This window comes from Arvicola amphibius, chromosome 12 (assembly GCF_903992535.2).
Source record: "Arvicola amphibius chromosome 12, mArvAmp1.2, whole genome shotgun sequence".
Classification (NCBI taxonomy): Eukaryota; Metazoa; Chordata; class Mammalia; order Rodentia; family Cricetidae; genus Arvicola; species Arvicola amphibius.
Window position 1 is genome coordinate 109,878,417 of NC_052058.2, and position 17,350 is coordinate 109,895,766.

Consider the following 17,350-nt stretch of genomic DNA (forward strand, 5'->3'; position numbering starts at 1 on the left):
ACACACCTTTAATCCCAGCACTTGGGAGGCAGAGGCAGGTAGATCTCTGAGTTGGAGGCTAGTCTGGTCTTCAGAGAGAGTTCCAGGACAGCCAGGGTTACACACAGCAACTTTGTCTCAAAACAGAACTAAATAAAAAAAAAAAAATGGGTAGTTTTGTTAGCATCACCTTTCCAAATGTATGTGATTTGTGACCCAGCTACCAACGTCTCAGTGCCACGCAGGACCCCCTCTCCTTTCCATGTGCTGGCTGTGCCAGTAAACAAAGGCGTGACGTTAAATCATCCCTTCCCTGGGTGCGTCTCTGGGAGACTTACCTTTTTAAAAGCTAGTGAGCATGCATGTAATGTGAGGCCGGACATCAGTTTGTGTAGTGGCATTTTATTTGTATTTACCTGAAGATCAGAGAGTAAAGCAGCCCCACTGGTCAGCCTTACAGACCAGGCAGTAGTCACATATATTTAATTCCTTAGCCACACTAGTTGCCATAGAAAACAGGTGTTGCATGCATTTATCCCTAGTGGTGCACGCCTTTAGTCTCAGCCCTTGAGATTAGAAGACGGAAGGAGACAGCTCTCAGTCAGTCTCATTCTGAGATTCCTGGAGGCAGGATCGCCATTTTCAGACTGAGGTCAAGGTAAGAGCCAGTGGCTGACAGTTTTGCTTTTTGGAGCTTCAGGCAAGCTTAATTTATTAAAATACAAATAAAATGCCACTACAGCATGTCATGAAGAGGTAGGTCTTGCCATCTAGTATAAATGTGGTCCCTGTTAAAGGAATGGCTGAAACACTTCCTTTCGCCCTGCTGTTCCTTCCTAGCCCCGATCTACACTTTAATCACTGCATGTAGGGCCCCTTGCCTGGCATGGCAACTCTTCCCTGCAACAGTTCCCTCTAATACTTCCCTGTGGCCAGGAGGAAGGCTGCTCAGTAGCCACGTGTGCTCTTTCCTTAACTGTCTCTCTGGAAATTCTAGGATGGCAAGGTGAATGGAGTGACAGAGTCCACACGCATCCTGGGCTACACCTTCCTCCACCCCAGCGTGGTGCCTCGGCCCCATGTGCAGTCAGTGCTTCTGACTCCACAAGATGAGTTTTTCATTCTGGGCAGTAAGGGACTGTGGGACAGCCTGTCCAGTGAGGAGGCTGTGGAGGCCGTGCGCAATGTGCCAGATGCCCTGGCTGCTGCCAAGAAGCTGTGTACTCTGGCCCAGAGCTATGGCTGCCATGAGAGCATCAGTGCTGTCGTAGTGCAACTCAGTGTCACGGAAGACAGCTTCTGCTGCTGTGAGCTCAGCACTGGAGGAAGCGTGCCACCACCTAGTCCAGGCATCTTCCCACCGTCAGTCAACATGGTGATAAAGGACCGCCCCTCCGACGGACTGGGTGTGCCATCCTCCAGCAGTGGCATGGCCTCTGAGATCAGCAGTGAACTCTCCACCTCTGAGATGAGCAGTGAGGTGGGCTCCACAGCCTCTGATGAGCCCCCATCAGGAGTCCTGAATGAGAACAGCCCTGCCTACCCCAGCGAGCAGCGCTGCATGCTCCACCCGGTCTGCCTGTCTAACTCCTTCCAACGTCAGCTGTCCAGCGCCACTTTCTCCAGTGCTTTCTCTGACAATGGCCTTGACAGTGATGATGAAGAGCCCATTGAGGGTGTCTTCAGCAATGGCAGCCGGGTAGAGGTAGAAGTGGACATCCATTGCAGCCGGGCCAAGGAGAAGGAGAAACAACAGCATCTGCTTCAGGTACCAGCTGAGGCCAGTGATGAGGGCATTGTCATCAGTGCCAACGAGGATGACTCAGGTTTCTCCAAGAAGGCAGACTTTTCTGCTGTGGGGACCATTGGGCGACGCAGGGCTAATGGCTCTGTAGCACCCCAGGAAAGGAGCCACAATGTGATAGAGGTCGCCACAGATGCACCTCTCCGAAAGCCGGGAGGCTATTTTGCAGCCCCAGCTCAGCCAGATCCAGATGATCAGTTTATCATACCCCCGGAGCTGGAAGAGGAAGTCAAAGAAATCATGAAACATCATCAGGAGCAGCAGCAGCAGCAGCAGCTGCCACCACCACCACCCCAGCTGCCCCAGCCACAGCGGCAGTTCCAGGTGGACCACCTGCCAGACTGTTACGACACACCACTATGACCCAGTCTGAGTACTCTTAAACAATAAACTAACCAGAAAGACTGAGAGTCTCCTAGGCTCACATTAAACCAGGGGTGTTACTCCATGCCCTTCTCCCAGACACTGCCCCACCTGTCTCTGCAGCTCATCTGTAGGCTCTCTTTGTATTGGTTACTTTTAATAATTACCACTTTTCTTCTAGTGACACTTTACCAATATGATTTAAATTTGTTAACTTTTTTCCCTAACATATCAAATATGTAAAGACAAAGAACAAAAGGTTTAATATATTACAGAGAAACAGTTAATGATAATGTAATTTTTAAAAATTACTTTTTGTTGTTTTATTTGGAAGGCAGGGCAAGTTGCCATTGCTAAATGACTTAATAATATTGTAATTGTGTATTTCTTTGTGGGGAAAGGCTTTTTTTTGTCTTGAAAATGATAGACATTTGTAGAATATGGAGACTAACTCCTAGGAGTTGCTTTACTCTGTCAGGTGACGTAAGTCACTGGGATTCACTAATTTTCTCTGAGAGAACAGTTGATTGAGAAATTTCTATTGTAAATAGCTCAGTGCTGCATAGTGATGCTTAAAGTGTTTGTAGTCTTGGCGGAAGGACACAGTCTAAAGAACTGACTTCTGCCCCTTCTGAGGAGCCTTCCCTGTCCCATCCCCTCCTCACTCATCTTCAGTGTGTGTTTCTGTGTAGATATGTGGTTCTGAGGTCACTGGACAAGAGCTTGCTCTTAGGAACCCCAGAACCTTTTGCAGACACGTTTTTTTCCCCTGAGACGGGGTTTCTCTGTAGCTTTGGAGCCTATCCTGGAACTCAGAGATCCGCCTGCTTCTGCCTCCCCAGATTAAAGGCGTGTGCCAGCACCACCCAGCTAACACTTTTTAATTGTGTTCCTTCCTGCTGCCACAATCAGCATGACTGTATAGAGTCCCTTAGATTGTCTACACATCCAGAGTTATATTGAAGCAGAATGCACAAATGGACATGTCATAATTTTTGTTATAATAAATATGAAATTTACAAGCACTGGATCTATGAGCTTTTTTCTCAGCACCCAGGCATATCCTACAGTCATACTAGCTTGCAATTGAAAGGAATAGATACAAGATTGAGATTCACCAACATTATGGACTGCAGTTTGTGTGTTTGCTTAATAATCAACAAGTTTGACTGCAGAGAATGAGGTAGTAAAATTGACCTTCCGGTCAGCTGTGTACACAGCTGGTGTTATCCTTTTCCTCTTATTATGATGCAGTGAAGACACTAAAGGGGGGCTAGTTGGAGATTGCATAGGGGAAAGCTCTATTTCTGCTGAACCAAGTTGGCTTTCAGTTCTTCCAGGAGATCATGTGAATGGGTAATGTACCTTTATTGTGACTGCAAAGCAAGAGCTATATGTGGAAGACAGGTGGTTTCCCTTTCTATCTGTCTCCCCTCAGGTCTGCCCGGAATAGTATTGAACTAGCCCAGACCACTGACTGTGACCACAGGAGAAGGGCTAGCTCCCTCCAGCACAGTGCTAGACACAGACCCACTACTGAAGGAGTTGAATTTCCAAAATATGTTAGACACCTTCTTCCTTGGACTGGAAGTGACATCATCTCAGGGGCCTGATCCGGCTCCATTCTATAGCCCTTCCATCCCTTATTCTGCATCACACCATGTGAGTCATGGGTCAGAGAAGCCACACACAAGTGTCTAGTTTTTCCCAGTGCCTTACTTCCTGTCAAGCTGGGCTAGCTTTCCCGATTCCCAGTTTAGCAGAGTTCACATGTCACCTTTGTGGAAGAGCCTGTGGAGGGTGTCAACAGTCAGTGAGTACTCGTGGACTGCTTGATGGCACCAGAGGCAGCTTCCTACCAGGACCAGCAAAAGGATGTGGGAGAAAGCAACAAGACAGAGGTATGTGTTTGTTCCCCGGTTCCTTCTGTGTTTGCATCTCTGTCCATTCTGTCATTGAGACACTGTGTACACACTGCATATGAAAAACTGGAAATATAAGTTCCCTTTGGGAACTTGGGATACCTAGTACATGGAGAGGGGAAGTTTCTTCTCTTGCATCCATGAAGGAACTAAAGAGGTACAGACTTGCCAACTGGTAAATCTCCATGCTTTTATGGAGGAGCCTCCCCAGTTATTTCCTAAGAAGAATTTGTTCAATTCTTGTAACATGAGGGCTTTTCTCCCGCACCAAATTCTGTTCACCAAGATACCTTCTAATAGTATATGTAAAGCTGCTTATAAAACTGAAGTGGGTTTTGAACTTTAAAGTACTTAATACTTGAAGACCCCTGAAGCCGTGACATCAGCACAGTGAGTATTAAGGAGAAAGGATTTCACTGAGTGGTGTATTCTCTGCTCAGTGAGGAAATCCAGACCACTGGGAAAGTTTGTGAAGGGGAAGGGGAACTGGGAACTGCATGGAAGCTCGAGTAAGGCTAATGACTTGCTAGGGCCTGGACTCTGGTTCCTGTTGGATCAGCCACATGCTGCCAGATATTAGCCTCCAGACTTTCTGCCCTTCAGCTCAGCCTGGCCCTGGTGAGAGGCTCCAGGCCAGTTTGGAGCTAGGGACCGAACTAGGACCCTGGTTTCTTTTGCTTGCTTTTGTTATAGCACCATCTACTGGTAGGTTTAGCTTTGGGGAAGATATGAGCTTCATACTGCCGGGAGAAACTGTTAACAATTTTCTTCGACATGTAATAGAAAGTAATTCTCACCACTAAGTGTGGCAGTGATGCTGCATTAAATCCTACCCAGTGTCTGTTGAGCCTTGTATCAGTTTCTGCTTTGTAAGGTGGTATCATTGGTGACCACTTAATTCCTATAATGGACAACTGTCCCATGGGAAATTAAAATACCGAGATGTAATCAGAATTGTAGTTCTATGTAGCATTTGCCTAGCCCTGCAATCCCTGGGGCTAGGCAACAGAGCTAAACAGAAAGCTGCTGTGGTTCGCTTGAAATCTTATGGAGTAACATCTGTGATGTCACTGCTGGCCCTAACCCATGTTGTTGGGTTATGCTGACAGTCCTTGGACACTCATTAGAAGGCCTTTTGAATTCATCCCTGATGCAAAGCAGAAGAGTCTCCATAAAGGTGGGGATTGTACTGTCTGTAACTGCCTCCCTGGGGACCAGATCTGCAGTTCAGCAGAGCCTTACATGTAAGAATCATCACTCTTTCAGCATAGAGCAAGAGCACAGCACAGTGCCTTCCTGAGTAACAAATGGGAGAAAAGACAGACTGTGGTGGGGAAAGGCTCTGCGTATTTCCTGTTGTTGAGTACTATTTTGTTCTTCCATTTCAGCTCCTTAATACCCATGTTGTAGAAATGACTCTAGGCAAACTGCTTTCATCATTGCCACTGATCTGGACTGTGTTGATATTGATAGATATCTTCGATATGTGTTTGAAAATGCAAATAGCCCTAAAGTAGTTGTGACCATTTTGTTTTGTTTTTCCCTAGCCCTTACCCTACCTGTTCTATCAATTGGAGACAAGTTTACACTTAGGCCTGGTCAGTTTGGGGATGACCATGATGGAAAAGGAGGCCCCGAAGTCCCCCCCCCCATCTGATTTGCATGTTTACTCAGCCTTGATCAAGAACCCATGGCTGGCTCAAACCTGAGGCACCCGGCTGAGATGTGATGATGGCTGCTGGTCTTGAGAGGCCGTGAGGGTCTAAGCCAGCACACAAATGCCAGAAACCAGAAGTATGCTCCCTCAGATGGCCCCTTTGTCTTCCAGAACACATTGAACACATCAAGAAGAAATGGGCAAATGGCCCTCAAGCTGTTTTTCCCTATTCTGGACCTTCCCCACCCTGAATTTACCCATAAATAAGTACAACATTCATTGCCCTTTGCTTTATTTTGTTCCAAGAGCACAATGCTCTACCCCATGTAAAAGGACAAGCAACAGAGTGTGTGGAGAATGTTTCTGCTCCTTCTTATAACTCGAATAACTCTTGTCATTCTTATTTTCTAAGGACAGGGACGTGCTGCTTGCTTCACACTGAAATCTTTCACTTTCTGGTCTTCTGTCTTGTTCCCGTGAACTTGGACTTTCCTCTAATGGCTAAGTCTGCCTGTTGAAAAGACATTAAAATAACAGTTGACCTTTTTTTCAATGTTGTATGTCCAGTCCTTGACCCTGTTGGCACTCAACCATGCTCACTTCCAAGTCTTTAAGAAAACTGCCTCCCAAGTATGCCTGGAAGTGCCAAAACTAGTTTAGGATTAAGAGTAGCCTGTAAGCCAGGACTAAGCCAAGCAATGTTCTTATTGGCCACCTTGAAATTGCCTGGCATGAGTGAGAAGGAAACACAGAACATGCAACAAACCCGCTTAGGAGTTTTTTAGAGGGGGCGTGTACAAGCCTTGGGAATCTGTGTACACAGAAAGAGAAAGATGGCGCATCCAGAATTTTATAAGCTGCCTAGCGCATGCACACAGCAGGTTGGTGTGACTAAGTCATATGCAGATGATGGGCTCAGGCATGCGTGCAAGGGCTTAGCTGAGTCATAGTGGATGTAACCACACATGCACACATGTGGGTCACACAGGGCCCTTTAATATTCAGGCACTTTTGCCTGAGGGCATGCAATACTCTAGAACCTGGAAGTGCAGCCCTATTTGTGGCTGAATAATTATACTCCTGATCCAGCATACTTTTAATGGCTACCTGTAAAGTGCCTCAGCAGATTATAAAATGTGCCATGCCTCCCAGGAGCAGCAGCCATCTATCACAGGTAAACATGTGTCCTCTTTTCCTGTCACATGTCATCTGCATATACTTTTCACCTTTGGTCCTCCAGTTATCATTTGAAATTCTGTGGGACTCGGCGACCACCAGTGACAGCAGAGTGTTGATCTACTAGACAAGAAGGAAATGTAGTTCGGTACATTTAAGCACAATGTAATTTGGGAAAAAGGTTTCCTGGTGTAAGACAATCCCTTGAGTATGAGGAAACATTACATTGAAGCTCAAAGTTTATGCCACTTCTTCCAAGAAGACGGGTTCTAGAGATAGGCTGCATGCATTAAGGGTGTAGGAAAGGATCTGGAGTGGTCTCCATCAGACAGATAGTGAAGGGGTCATTTTGGCTGTTAGCCACCTCTGGTCCTGGTTGTGGGAGTATAAGGGGACCCCCTCCCCACTTATACACTTAATAAAAGGTCATCTAGACTATTAACTGTCTCCAGTCCTTGTCTGTCTCTTGTCGACCTACATCCATTAGTCCAATGTTGGCCTTTGCCATACTACCTACATATACCAGAAGACTGAGTCCTCCTATTCATGCCATTCCTAGAGGAGCCATTATTCCTACAAATTCCTTGTCTACAATACCTTCTTAGATGTCCTATTCTTCCACAATTAAAACATTTGGCATTTTGGTATTTCCTCATACCATTGGAAATCGCTTCTCCTACCTAAGCTTCAGTACTATAATCAAATATTTCAATTTATTGTATGCAAGATCCATTCATCTATAGGTACTGATCTAACCTTTAAAGGCCCAAGGATTATCTTATATTCTACGTTGGCATTTTTAAAAACCAAGGATTCAATTAGTACATATCTAGCTTCAGGGTCTGTCACTCCCAATTGTACAGCCTTAGTTATTCTTTGTAAGAAGTCAGTAAAGGGTTCTCTTTGTCCCTGTTTAACCCTAATATATGAATCAGTCTTCTTTCCTGGTTCCTGAATCCTGTCCCAAGCATTTAAAGCTGCTGTACTACATAGGGACAAGGTGTGTTCATCGTAGCGAGCTTGTTCCTTAGGATTAGAGTAATGACCCTTTCCAAGAATTTGATCTTAGGAAGTCTCAAATCCTTTTGTTTTCCCCTGTTGTTCTAAAATTTTTGCCTCTTCTCTTCAATAACACTTCCAAAGCAGCTGAAGTCCATTTTCTAGGACTGCTGAGATTATTGAATCCAATTGTGTGGGGTTTCCTTAGGGGTTGAAGACCATGTTTTCACCATTTCCCTGCAAATGGTGAATGTATCCCATAAGAAACTATTGTTTGTTTTATTTCTTTTAGATTGTTCATACCTTTGGTTTCCATGCATCTTCTTTGACTACCTTAGGGGACTTTGTGCCAGATGAAATTACTGGATATGTAGTTGAAACTCTGTGTAAGTCATCCAGGAGTCTGGTACACACTGATGAGGCTAAATCCTGTCCTTGTACCTTCTGTCCCTGTTCATCAATTTCAATTAATTCCTCAGTCTTTTCAAATCTTTTTGCTACTGTCTTTTTTTTAAATCTCCTGACTAGTGTTCTGTTCTAATGTCCTCAGTGAGGATTCCAACTTCTTCAGTAAAGGTAATGTCTCATCCTTGGACATAAAACTTTTCAACAGATTCCGACAGATTCAACAGCACAAATTCTTTCAGAAAATTTTGTCAAATTGATGATATCCCTCTCCATAGTATTGATCCATTTTAATGAGATAATATTGAAAACAAAGCTAATTCCTAGAATCAAATAATAGGGAGGAAAATAGCGTAAGTCTTGTACAATAACTTCCATAATATAAGCAAAATAATTATTGAACTTCTGGATGTTATCAGTCATTTTTTTGTAGTTTTTCAGATCTTACATGTCATAATTACAATGAATTGGAGTAGGTGTAATAATAGTTATCATCCAGCAGGTGTTGCAGTTTCAGCCATGTGGTTGAAAGACACTGGCAGCAGCAAACAGCATGTGTTGCTTACTTAAGTACTGCAAAATATGCTTTGTTTAACAAATTAAGAACACTTATTAATGCAATCAAAGGATTCTGAGAGTTGGGGCCCAGGAGAAAGAGAAAACCCAAAGTTCTCCATCAGTGTGAGTTGCAGACTGTGCACTGAGGGGATCCCAGGCAGCAGTGTGTGGGCTGGCATGCGGATCATGAGCTGAGGAGTGCTGAGCAGCAGCCTGCTGCATCTGAGGGCCAGCTAGAGCCGTAGGCAGAAGAGTCAGGTGGACCAATCCTAAAAAGTGTGGACTGATCCCCATGTTCGGGTGCCAGATGATGGCAGAAGTCACAAAATAATTCCACACTAGTACAGAATTATGAATAATAAAGGGTTATTTATTTATGGGAGACTGACAGATAACTGTCCTAGATAATAGTCCTCTGCATGAATGAGGAACAGTGTAGCAGCCATAAGCGATAGAAGCATGAAAGCAAGCGTAGCCTTTATAGCTGCATTTATAGTATAAGAGCCCATGCCCAAGTGGGTTGGTAATTTAAAGGCTATTGGCTGGAGGAGCAGAAGGAGCTCCCACAGCAATCCAGGTATATGTGTTTCTGTATATCTTTTTGCTTTATCTGGGGTATGGGAGGGTTTATTTTGTCCTGCTGGAGGTCTAACAATAGATGCTCCTTACCCTCTTCATAAACTGAGTATCTCCCCAAGTCCATAGGCCACCCATTTTATGAAAGAGGTGGGTAAATGGAGCTCCTGAGGTGGGACTCTATGGGCAAATACTAGAATACATTTAGTGATGATAATCTGGAGAGACATGCATATCCAAAGGGTACTTGGAGTAAAAGCACATGGGCAGGGGAAGAACTTGTACTTGACCCAGGCAGATTACAAACTGCCCTGGTGACCACACTGTTCTGGGAGGGATAAGACTGACTCCTAGCTATGGGAAAGGAGAAGGGACTGCTGTCCATACTCTGCTGCCCAGGTGGTTTCCCTTGTGAGAAGAGCCCTTAGCCATTCTACATCCACTGTCCATGGGGGTCTCTGCATGTGGATAGCTACTAGGCATTGCAAGCTCATCCTGGCCAAAGCAGAATGAATTTTCTCACCCAAGCTTTCTTTCTCATGACAAATGTCAACAGTAATCACCCATTAAAGTTTTCCTCACATCTCAGAGGCATACCCTTCATACAACAAGTCAACATTTACCCATATCCCAAGCCATCCTCTCTATCCATCTGCACTGCTACCTTGGTCTCCCATTTGGGATTCTGTAGAAAGTCCCTATATTATAGTCAACCCACTAATTTTCCACTAGACCCATCATTTAGAAGATAGAATATAGAAAACCATAACAGCTCCCAGGTAGTCTCCAGTGGCCAACCATCATTTTATAACAAAACCTAGACTCCTCTTTAGGTCACCTACCTGGTCCCATATGATCCACCAAGCTCTGTTCAGGTAGACCCTTCCACTCTTCCTCTCTCATACCCCTTGGCCTAGGGTTTCCTGACCCCCAAGACTAACTGCCCACATTATTATACTGAGGGCAGCTATCCTTTACTCTGGGGGCTAGTTGGCACAACCTCATGCCCCTCCTCAATAGCCACCAAGTAATATCTTCTCACTGTGACAAAAATGTCTCCAAATGTTGCCAAATATATCCCTTGGGGGACAAACATCCCTGGTTAGCAGCCACCGGCCTACTCTTACAGTCTTCCTTCCTGTTGAAGAAGCTAAGCTACTTTCCATCTGGGTCCTCCTGTTTACACTCCCCTTACCAGTTGCTCTTAGTGCACCCCTGTCTGTCTCCCTCCCAGTTTGAACTTTGGTGCCTCTGAAGGGTACACCATGACTTCCCTCTTCCAAGTGCCCCTTCCACATCATCACCTTGAGTGCACTCTGGTTTCTTCAGTGTTTCCACCACCATCTCAAATGGGCTTGTTTGATTTATCTAGTGTCTCTCCCTTTAGGTTGGATGTGTTTTGTGGGTCTTGGCTATCTGAAACAACCCCAAGACAAAACACAATGACAAATAGCAAGTGTCAAAGGGATACCCAAGTAACTTCTTAGCGGGGGCCACTTATGAAATTCAGGGATTTTCTAAGCAAATCTGAGGGCAAGTGAGACTGGAGCCTGCTTCTGAGGAGTTTGTCTTAGTGGCAGCTAGCTATCAGCTCATTTCTCCTCAGATGCCAGCCAGTCAGATTACGAACTAAACTGGCAAGTTCTGTGGCCACATCTCCCTCAGAGAGATAGTTAGTTGGCAACAGTGGATGCAGGGTGCTTCCTTCCCCTAAAGTTCCTTTGCAGCCTGGGTGGAAAATCACAGCTATTAAAGACCAAGAAGAGAAAATGGATGTTTCTTTTTTCAACTCTTGTTGAGTAAAACACTCAAGGAAGTCAAACACTCAAGGACCCTACTGAACACTACATCAAAAAACCAGGGCATTAATTATTCACACAGAAGCACTGACTCAGGAGCTGGCAAGCTAAGCTAGGTAGCAGTGGCAGTGTGGCTTAGTGACACCAGAGCCTTGGTGACCCGTGAGGCATAGTCACAGTCACTCGCTCTCAGATCTCAGTCTGCAAATGAAGTGGCACTGACAGGACCACAGCAGAGAACAGCGGTGCCAGAGGTCACCAGGTTGTGGCAAACCATTGCCTCACATGGAACTAGAAGGGACCTCAGGCATGACAGATTATGTGAGGACCCTCAGAGGTGTTTGGAGGATGAGGGCATTTCATGGTGAGTCCATCCTGTCTGGAAAAGGGAGCATCAGGGCTGTGTGGTACCAGTTCCTAGTGAACAAAACAGTGTCACAGACCCTGCAGAGACCCCCTGATCTAGCATCCTATCCTTCAGCACTGGGTCTGTCTGTACAGCCATGCGTGTGTCAAGAGTTCAGTGCTAGAGAGCCCAGGAGGCTTCTGAGGGGTGAAACTGTCTGAGCAAAAAAGCACCCTCTTCATGCACATGTGGCACATGTGGTCTTTATGTACGTGTGGCACCATATAAACTCACCCCTCAAGGTAACTCATATTAAGGCACAGTTGATCTTTCCTACTCTTTCCAATGTCCATTTACTCCCATGGGCCTACATGCCATATGGACAAGTAGACAAAATGTTCAAACCCAGAGAGAGTGCTGATGCTATCTTAGTCACTGTTCTGTTGCTGTGAAGACATCATGACCAAGGCAACCCTTATAGCAAAAAAAAGGAAGGAAGAAAGGAAAAAAGAAAAAAATAAATGTAGTCAGATCTTTTTAGTTCACAAATAATGACAGAGAGACTTATTTTGAAAGCTTGATCTTAACTTAGGCTTTTTCCCCAAATAACTCTTATAACTTCAATTGTCTGGGTTTTTTGTTTTTTTTTTTTTTAATCTATGTTCTGTCACATGGCTTGGCTACCTCTCCTCTGTGCCATATGTCCCACTTCTTCAGTGTCTCACTGGCATCTCCCTGCCTTTCTTCTTCCCAGGGTATCTCTTTTTCCCCAAGACTCCCACCTGTTCTCTCTTGCCTAGCTTGTGACCACTGTGTTATTAAACCTATCACAGTGACACATCTTCACATAGTATAAACATATTCTGCAACAAAGAAAGAAAAAGAAAAAACATTTAATTGAGGCCTTGCTTACCATTTTAGAGGGTTAGTGACTGAAGATTATGGCAGGGAGTGTGGTTGCATGCAGGCAAGCAGGGTGCTAGAGTAGTAGCTAAGAGCTTTACATCTTGGTCCCCAGGCAGCAGACGGGTTGAAGGGTGCTGGTGTAGCCTTTTGAAACTTCAAAGCACACCCCCAGTGACAAACTTATTCCAAGAAGACCACACCTCCTAATCCTTCCCAAGCAGTTCCAATAACTGGGGACCAAGCATACAAGGGCCATTCTAATTTAAGACACCACACTGAGCCAAAAGTTCTGAGGATGCCAGACTGCTCAGTCTACAATCAAACTCCCTACCACCTGCCCTGTATTGGCTGAGCACCTGCTGAGATGCAGCCTAGTTCTAGTTTTCCCTTTAGTTCTAGTCACATGATTTTCTAGTAGATTGGCTGAACTTCTTTCATAAAAACAAAGCTTTTCCCAGGAACTGTCTGAATGCCCTGAAGTGCAGTTTGTTCAGAAAATGTATGTTAAAAACTTAATTTTTCTTTTCTGTTTAACTTTTCAGAGTAGCAAAGGAGTCAGTATCTTGGGATCTGCTAATGGGGACCAATGATTTCTTTGTGTGTGTGATTGTTAATCCATGCATTTTACATATTTTGTGTTTCAAATAATTATATCCACTGTTCCTTTAAATGCTCAAATTGGTCTGACTTGGATTGGTGGGAACCCTTTAAAAGTATGGCTCCTGTGGCCTGTATAAATATATATATAATATATAAATATAAATATAAATATAATATATAAATATAAATATTGCTGCTATTTCTTGTCCAGAGGTTACATCCCCAGGAATGTGTAGAAATACCACATTTACAAGACACCAAAGTCATTCTTACTCTGAGTTTCTTCCAGTGTCTTAATACATATTAAGTCATATTCCTATTTCCATATACTTGACAAATTCATAATATAAAGTTTAAAAATGTGTGACCTTTCCAAAATTCCATTTAAGAATCTGGTCTGTGGAAATGAGAAATATAGCAGATAAGGGCTTATGAGTAAGGGTGCTGTTGGAACTTTCTGCAAAGACCTGGGAATGTGAGGTGGTGCTTGTTAATAATTCTGGGTAGTACTTTATATATACAAGTGCATGCTCCAGTGCTAAGACTATTAGGAAAATCTACCCAGAGGTCCATTCTGGTTATTTTCACTCAACTACCCCTTGCTCTATAGTTCACACATGAATGCATGTGTGTGTGTTATATATGTGTGTTTATGTGTGTGTGCATGCATGTGTTAATATATGTGTGTATTGTGTGTGTGTGTGTATGTGATGTATGTGGTATAGGGTCTTTCTCTGTAGCTCCATAATTTAAACTGGCCTCAAGTTCACTCTATACCTCAGGCTACCCTCAAACTCACAGCAGTCCTCCTGCCTCAACCTCAGATGTAATAGGATCATAGGACTGAGTCACCACTGTATGCAACCATTCATTTTTATTCACTTTTTTCTCCATTTGTTTCTTTTTCTAAAGATATTTCCCAAAGGTTGATACCATGACCTGGTTGTGTACCTCTATCCCTTTTCCTCCCAGCCTAACAATAAGTCTTAGAGATCTCTCTACATCAGTATGGAAGGAGTATCTCTTTACTTTCTACAGTGGTGTGCATAATGTGATGTGTAAGCTTGGCTTCATTCTAAGCGTGGCCATTTGGGTGTTTTGCTATATTTGTGTCATCCATGTCATGGTACTTTTGTTGTACCATTTCCCCAGTATCTGTAGATTTCTTGAGGCAGGGTTACCGAACTAAAGGGTTAAAAGCAAAGTGATTTAAAGATGTCACCAAATTCACTTTCAAAAAAGACCATTGTGGATTGCATTGCTTTTGTTTTTAGAATGTATTTATTTTATGTGAATATTTTATGTGACTGCCATTATATATGTGTGCATCTTACATGTGTCTGGTGCCCAAGGAGGCCAGGAAAGCATTGGATCTCCTAGAACTGAACTGAAATTACAGGCAGTTGTGAGCTGCCCAGTATGGATGCTGAGAACTGATCTCAGGTTCTCTTCAAGAAATCAAGTTCCTGTGAGTACAGAACCATGTCTGCAGTTCTATGTTGCATTCTTACCTTCAATGATCTGAGCCTCCAATCTCAATGCACAGTGCTCACTGTGTGAACACAGCTGTTACAAGGAGCAGGACCCTTGTTTGTTCTGGCCGCCGGGCTAGCTTATACCCAAAATAACCACACAGAAACTGTATTAATTTAAACACTGCCTGGCCCATTAGCTCTAACTTCTTATTGGCTCACTCTTACATCTTGATTTAGCCCATTTCTATTAATCTGTATATTGCCACATGGCAGTGGCTTACTGGAGATTCTAACCAGCATCCATCTCCGGCAAAGGATCCATGGCTTCTCTCAGTTCTGTTTTCTCCGCCTACCTAAGTTCCGCCCTATCAACTAGGCCAAGGCAGTTTCTTTATTCATTAACCCAATGAAAGCAACACACAAACAGAAGGAACTCCTATATCATTTCCCCTTTTCTGTTTAAACAAAAAGGAAGGCTTTAACATAGTAAAATTACATATAACAGGTATCTAGCAAGAATTACAGTCACAATATTTTATGTACTTAGTCTTTTATCATAACTGAGGAAAACTATAACTACAAATCCTTTGACTCTATCAAAGACCTGAGAAAGATATATTACCTAAGTAAACAGGAAGTGCATTGTAAGCAACTTCCAAAACTTGAGAATTGACAGAGACTTTTCAGTGCCTGGACAATCACCCAAAGTTCTTCTGTACCATTGGGGAATCCATCTTCAGCCTATAGGCCCATAGTATCCAGCAGACTTTTCCATGAAGCTGAAAAATTCAAAGACAGTTCAATCACTTTCTTACGTATCCTGCAGAATGTCTCGCAGACTCTTTCATGAAGCAGGAACCCTGAAGGATCATCTCACCTTTAGACAAGTTCAGCAGTCATTTCTCTGCAGGTCATACATGTCCAGTGAAGCAGTCCAGTCAAGAGAAGGTTCTTGCCCAAATGGCTAAGGAGCCACTTCAATGCCCATCATCCTCTCGAAGTAGCTTGATGCTTCCAGGAGCAGATGTGTCTCACTGTCATGAAAAGTCCTAAATTTTTAAAACATTTAAATTCCATATTCTGAAGGTCTCTGAAAAATTTGAAGAATGCCTAACTAACTGAAATATATATCTATACATTTAGAAAATCTAACTAACATGACTACAAACTTGACTATTATAGAGGATTATCGATTAACCTATATTTCTTTATTATACATTACATTTTTAAATGAAATACACAAACATAATACCTTAATCAAGATCAGAAATACATATACATATAACAAAGTTGACCTTAAATTTATATCAATAAACCAAGATCTATACCAATGCAAATTATTCATATCTATATCATATTACCCTTTAAATGTAAACAAACAATTATAAACAATATTTGGGAATATGGGTGTAGTACTGTCCATACTTCTTCCTGCTGATTGGGGACACTGCTAATCAGGTCTTTTATGATGTATCCTGTGTGCTAGGTTCATCTCAGTCACCAGTTGAGTGAAGTAATTTTTTGAGGGTGTTCACAGCGACCTTTCAGGAAGCCTTGGTCCATGAAACAATATTTGCCTGGAGGCAGTCCACAGGTTCACATCTTCTGTGAAAACAAAAGTAAAACCTCTTTTCCAAAGCTCCATGTTCTTAGACCCAAATTTGGAAGTCATGATACCTTTATAATATACATGCTGGTTTAGCTTAGCAGCCCATACAATGAAAGGTTTCTCTGTACTTAGCTTCTTCACAGTCAAAAAATTCAAAGAAAACACAATAATATACATAATCCAGACTCTCTGAATTTTCCATCTTTACATGGCTTGTTTTTACTCTATTACTTTACTCTGTCTCTTTAAAGACTTTACCCTTTTTTAAAACATTAACTTTATTTTATAACTCTCTGTACTCTTTATCTTTTCTCTCCCAAGCCTATGTATATTTATCCAACACTGTAACCCATTTAGAGGTCTTTTATGTATGAATCTGTGATGGAGGAGAGTTATCTGTCTATGTTTCTTTCATTGGTTAATTAATAAAGAAAACTGCCTTGGCCCTTTAAGAACAGAAAATTAGGTAGGTGGAGTAGACAGAACAGAATTGTGGGAACAAGGAAGTAGAGTTGGAGAGACGCTTCAGGCAGTCACGATAGTGAGTCTCCATGCTGCTCCTCTCCGAGATGGACGCAGGTTAAGATCTCTCCTGGTAAGCCACAACTCGTGGTGCTACCCAGATTACTAAATATGGGTTAAAGCAAGATGTGAGAATTAGCCAATAAGAGGCTGAAACTATGGGCCAAGCAGTGTTTTAAAAGAATACAGTTTCCGTGTAATTATTTCGGGTAAAGCTAGCCGGGTGGCGGGACACAGCCCGCCGCTTCCATCTACAAATCTGTCCTATTGTAAATCTGTAATTCCTTACTGTCCAAGATCACTTTCACTTTGGGCTTTTAAAATGCTAAGTGCTTAAGAAACTAAGCTGCAACATTCCTAGGTCAAATACAGGTACTGCGGGCTTGCTCCCCTCAGTCCAGCATGGCAGAGCTGCCCGTGCCTCTGAGAGCCAAGAACACCACTTCACTTCCAGGCACAAAGCCAGTCCACGTTGCCATCAAGCAAGTTGCAGCAATCTTCTCACAAACCCCATCCAAATGCTCTGTCTCCCGCAAGAGACAGAGGGTGTGCTAGCAGCATAGCCCAGAAAGCTGACATTTTTATTTTATTTTTTTCTCATTTTTTATTAAAAATTTTCGTCTCCTCCCCTCCTCCTCCCCCTTTCCTCCCCTC

General features: G+C 43.3%; 1 protein-coding gene across 1 annotated transcript in view; it reads left to right on the forward strand.

The window, feature by feature from the left end:
• The window catches only part of Phlpp1 (PH domain and leucine rich repeat protein phosphatase 1), a 212,216-nt gene extending 209,045 nt beyond the window's left edge, over nucleotides 1–3,171 (forward strand). The window contains exon 17 of the mRNA XM_038349966.1: nucleotides 977–3,171. Coding sequence (XP_038205894.1) covers nucleotides 977–2,146 — 1,170 coding nt within the window. The 3' untranslated portion in view covers nucleotides 2,147–3,171. The remainder of the gene's footprint in view (nucleotides 1–976) is intronic.
• Nucleotides 3,172–17,350: the final 14,179 nt, after the last annotated feature.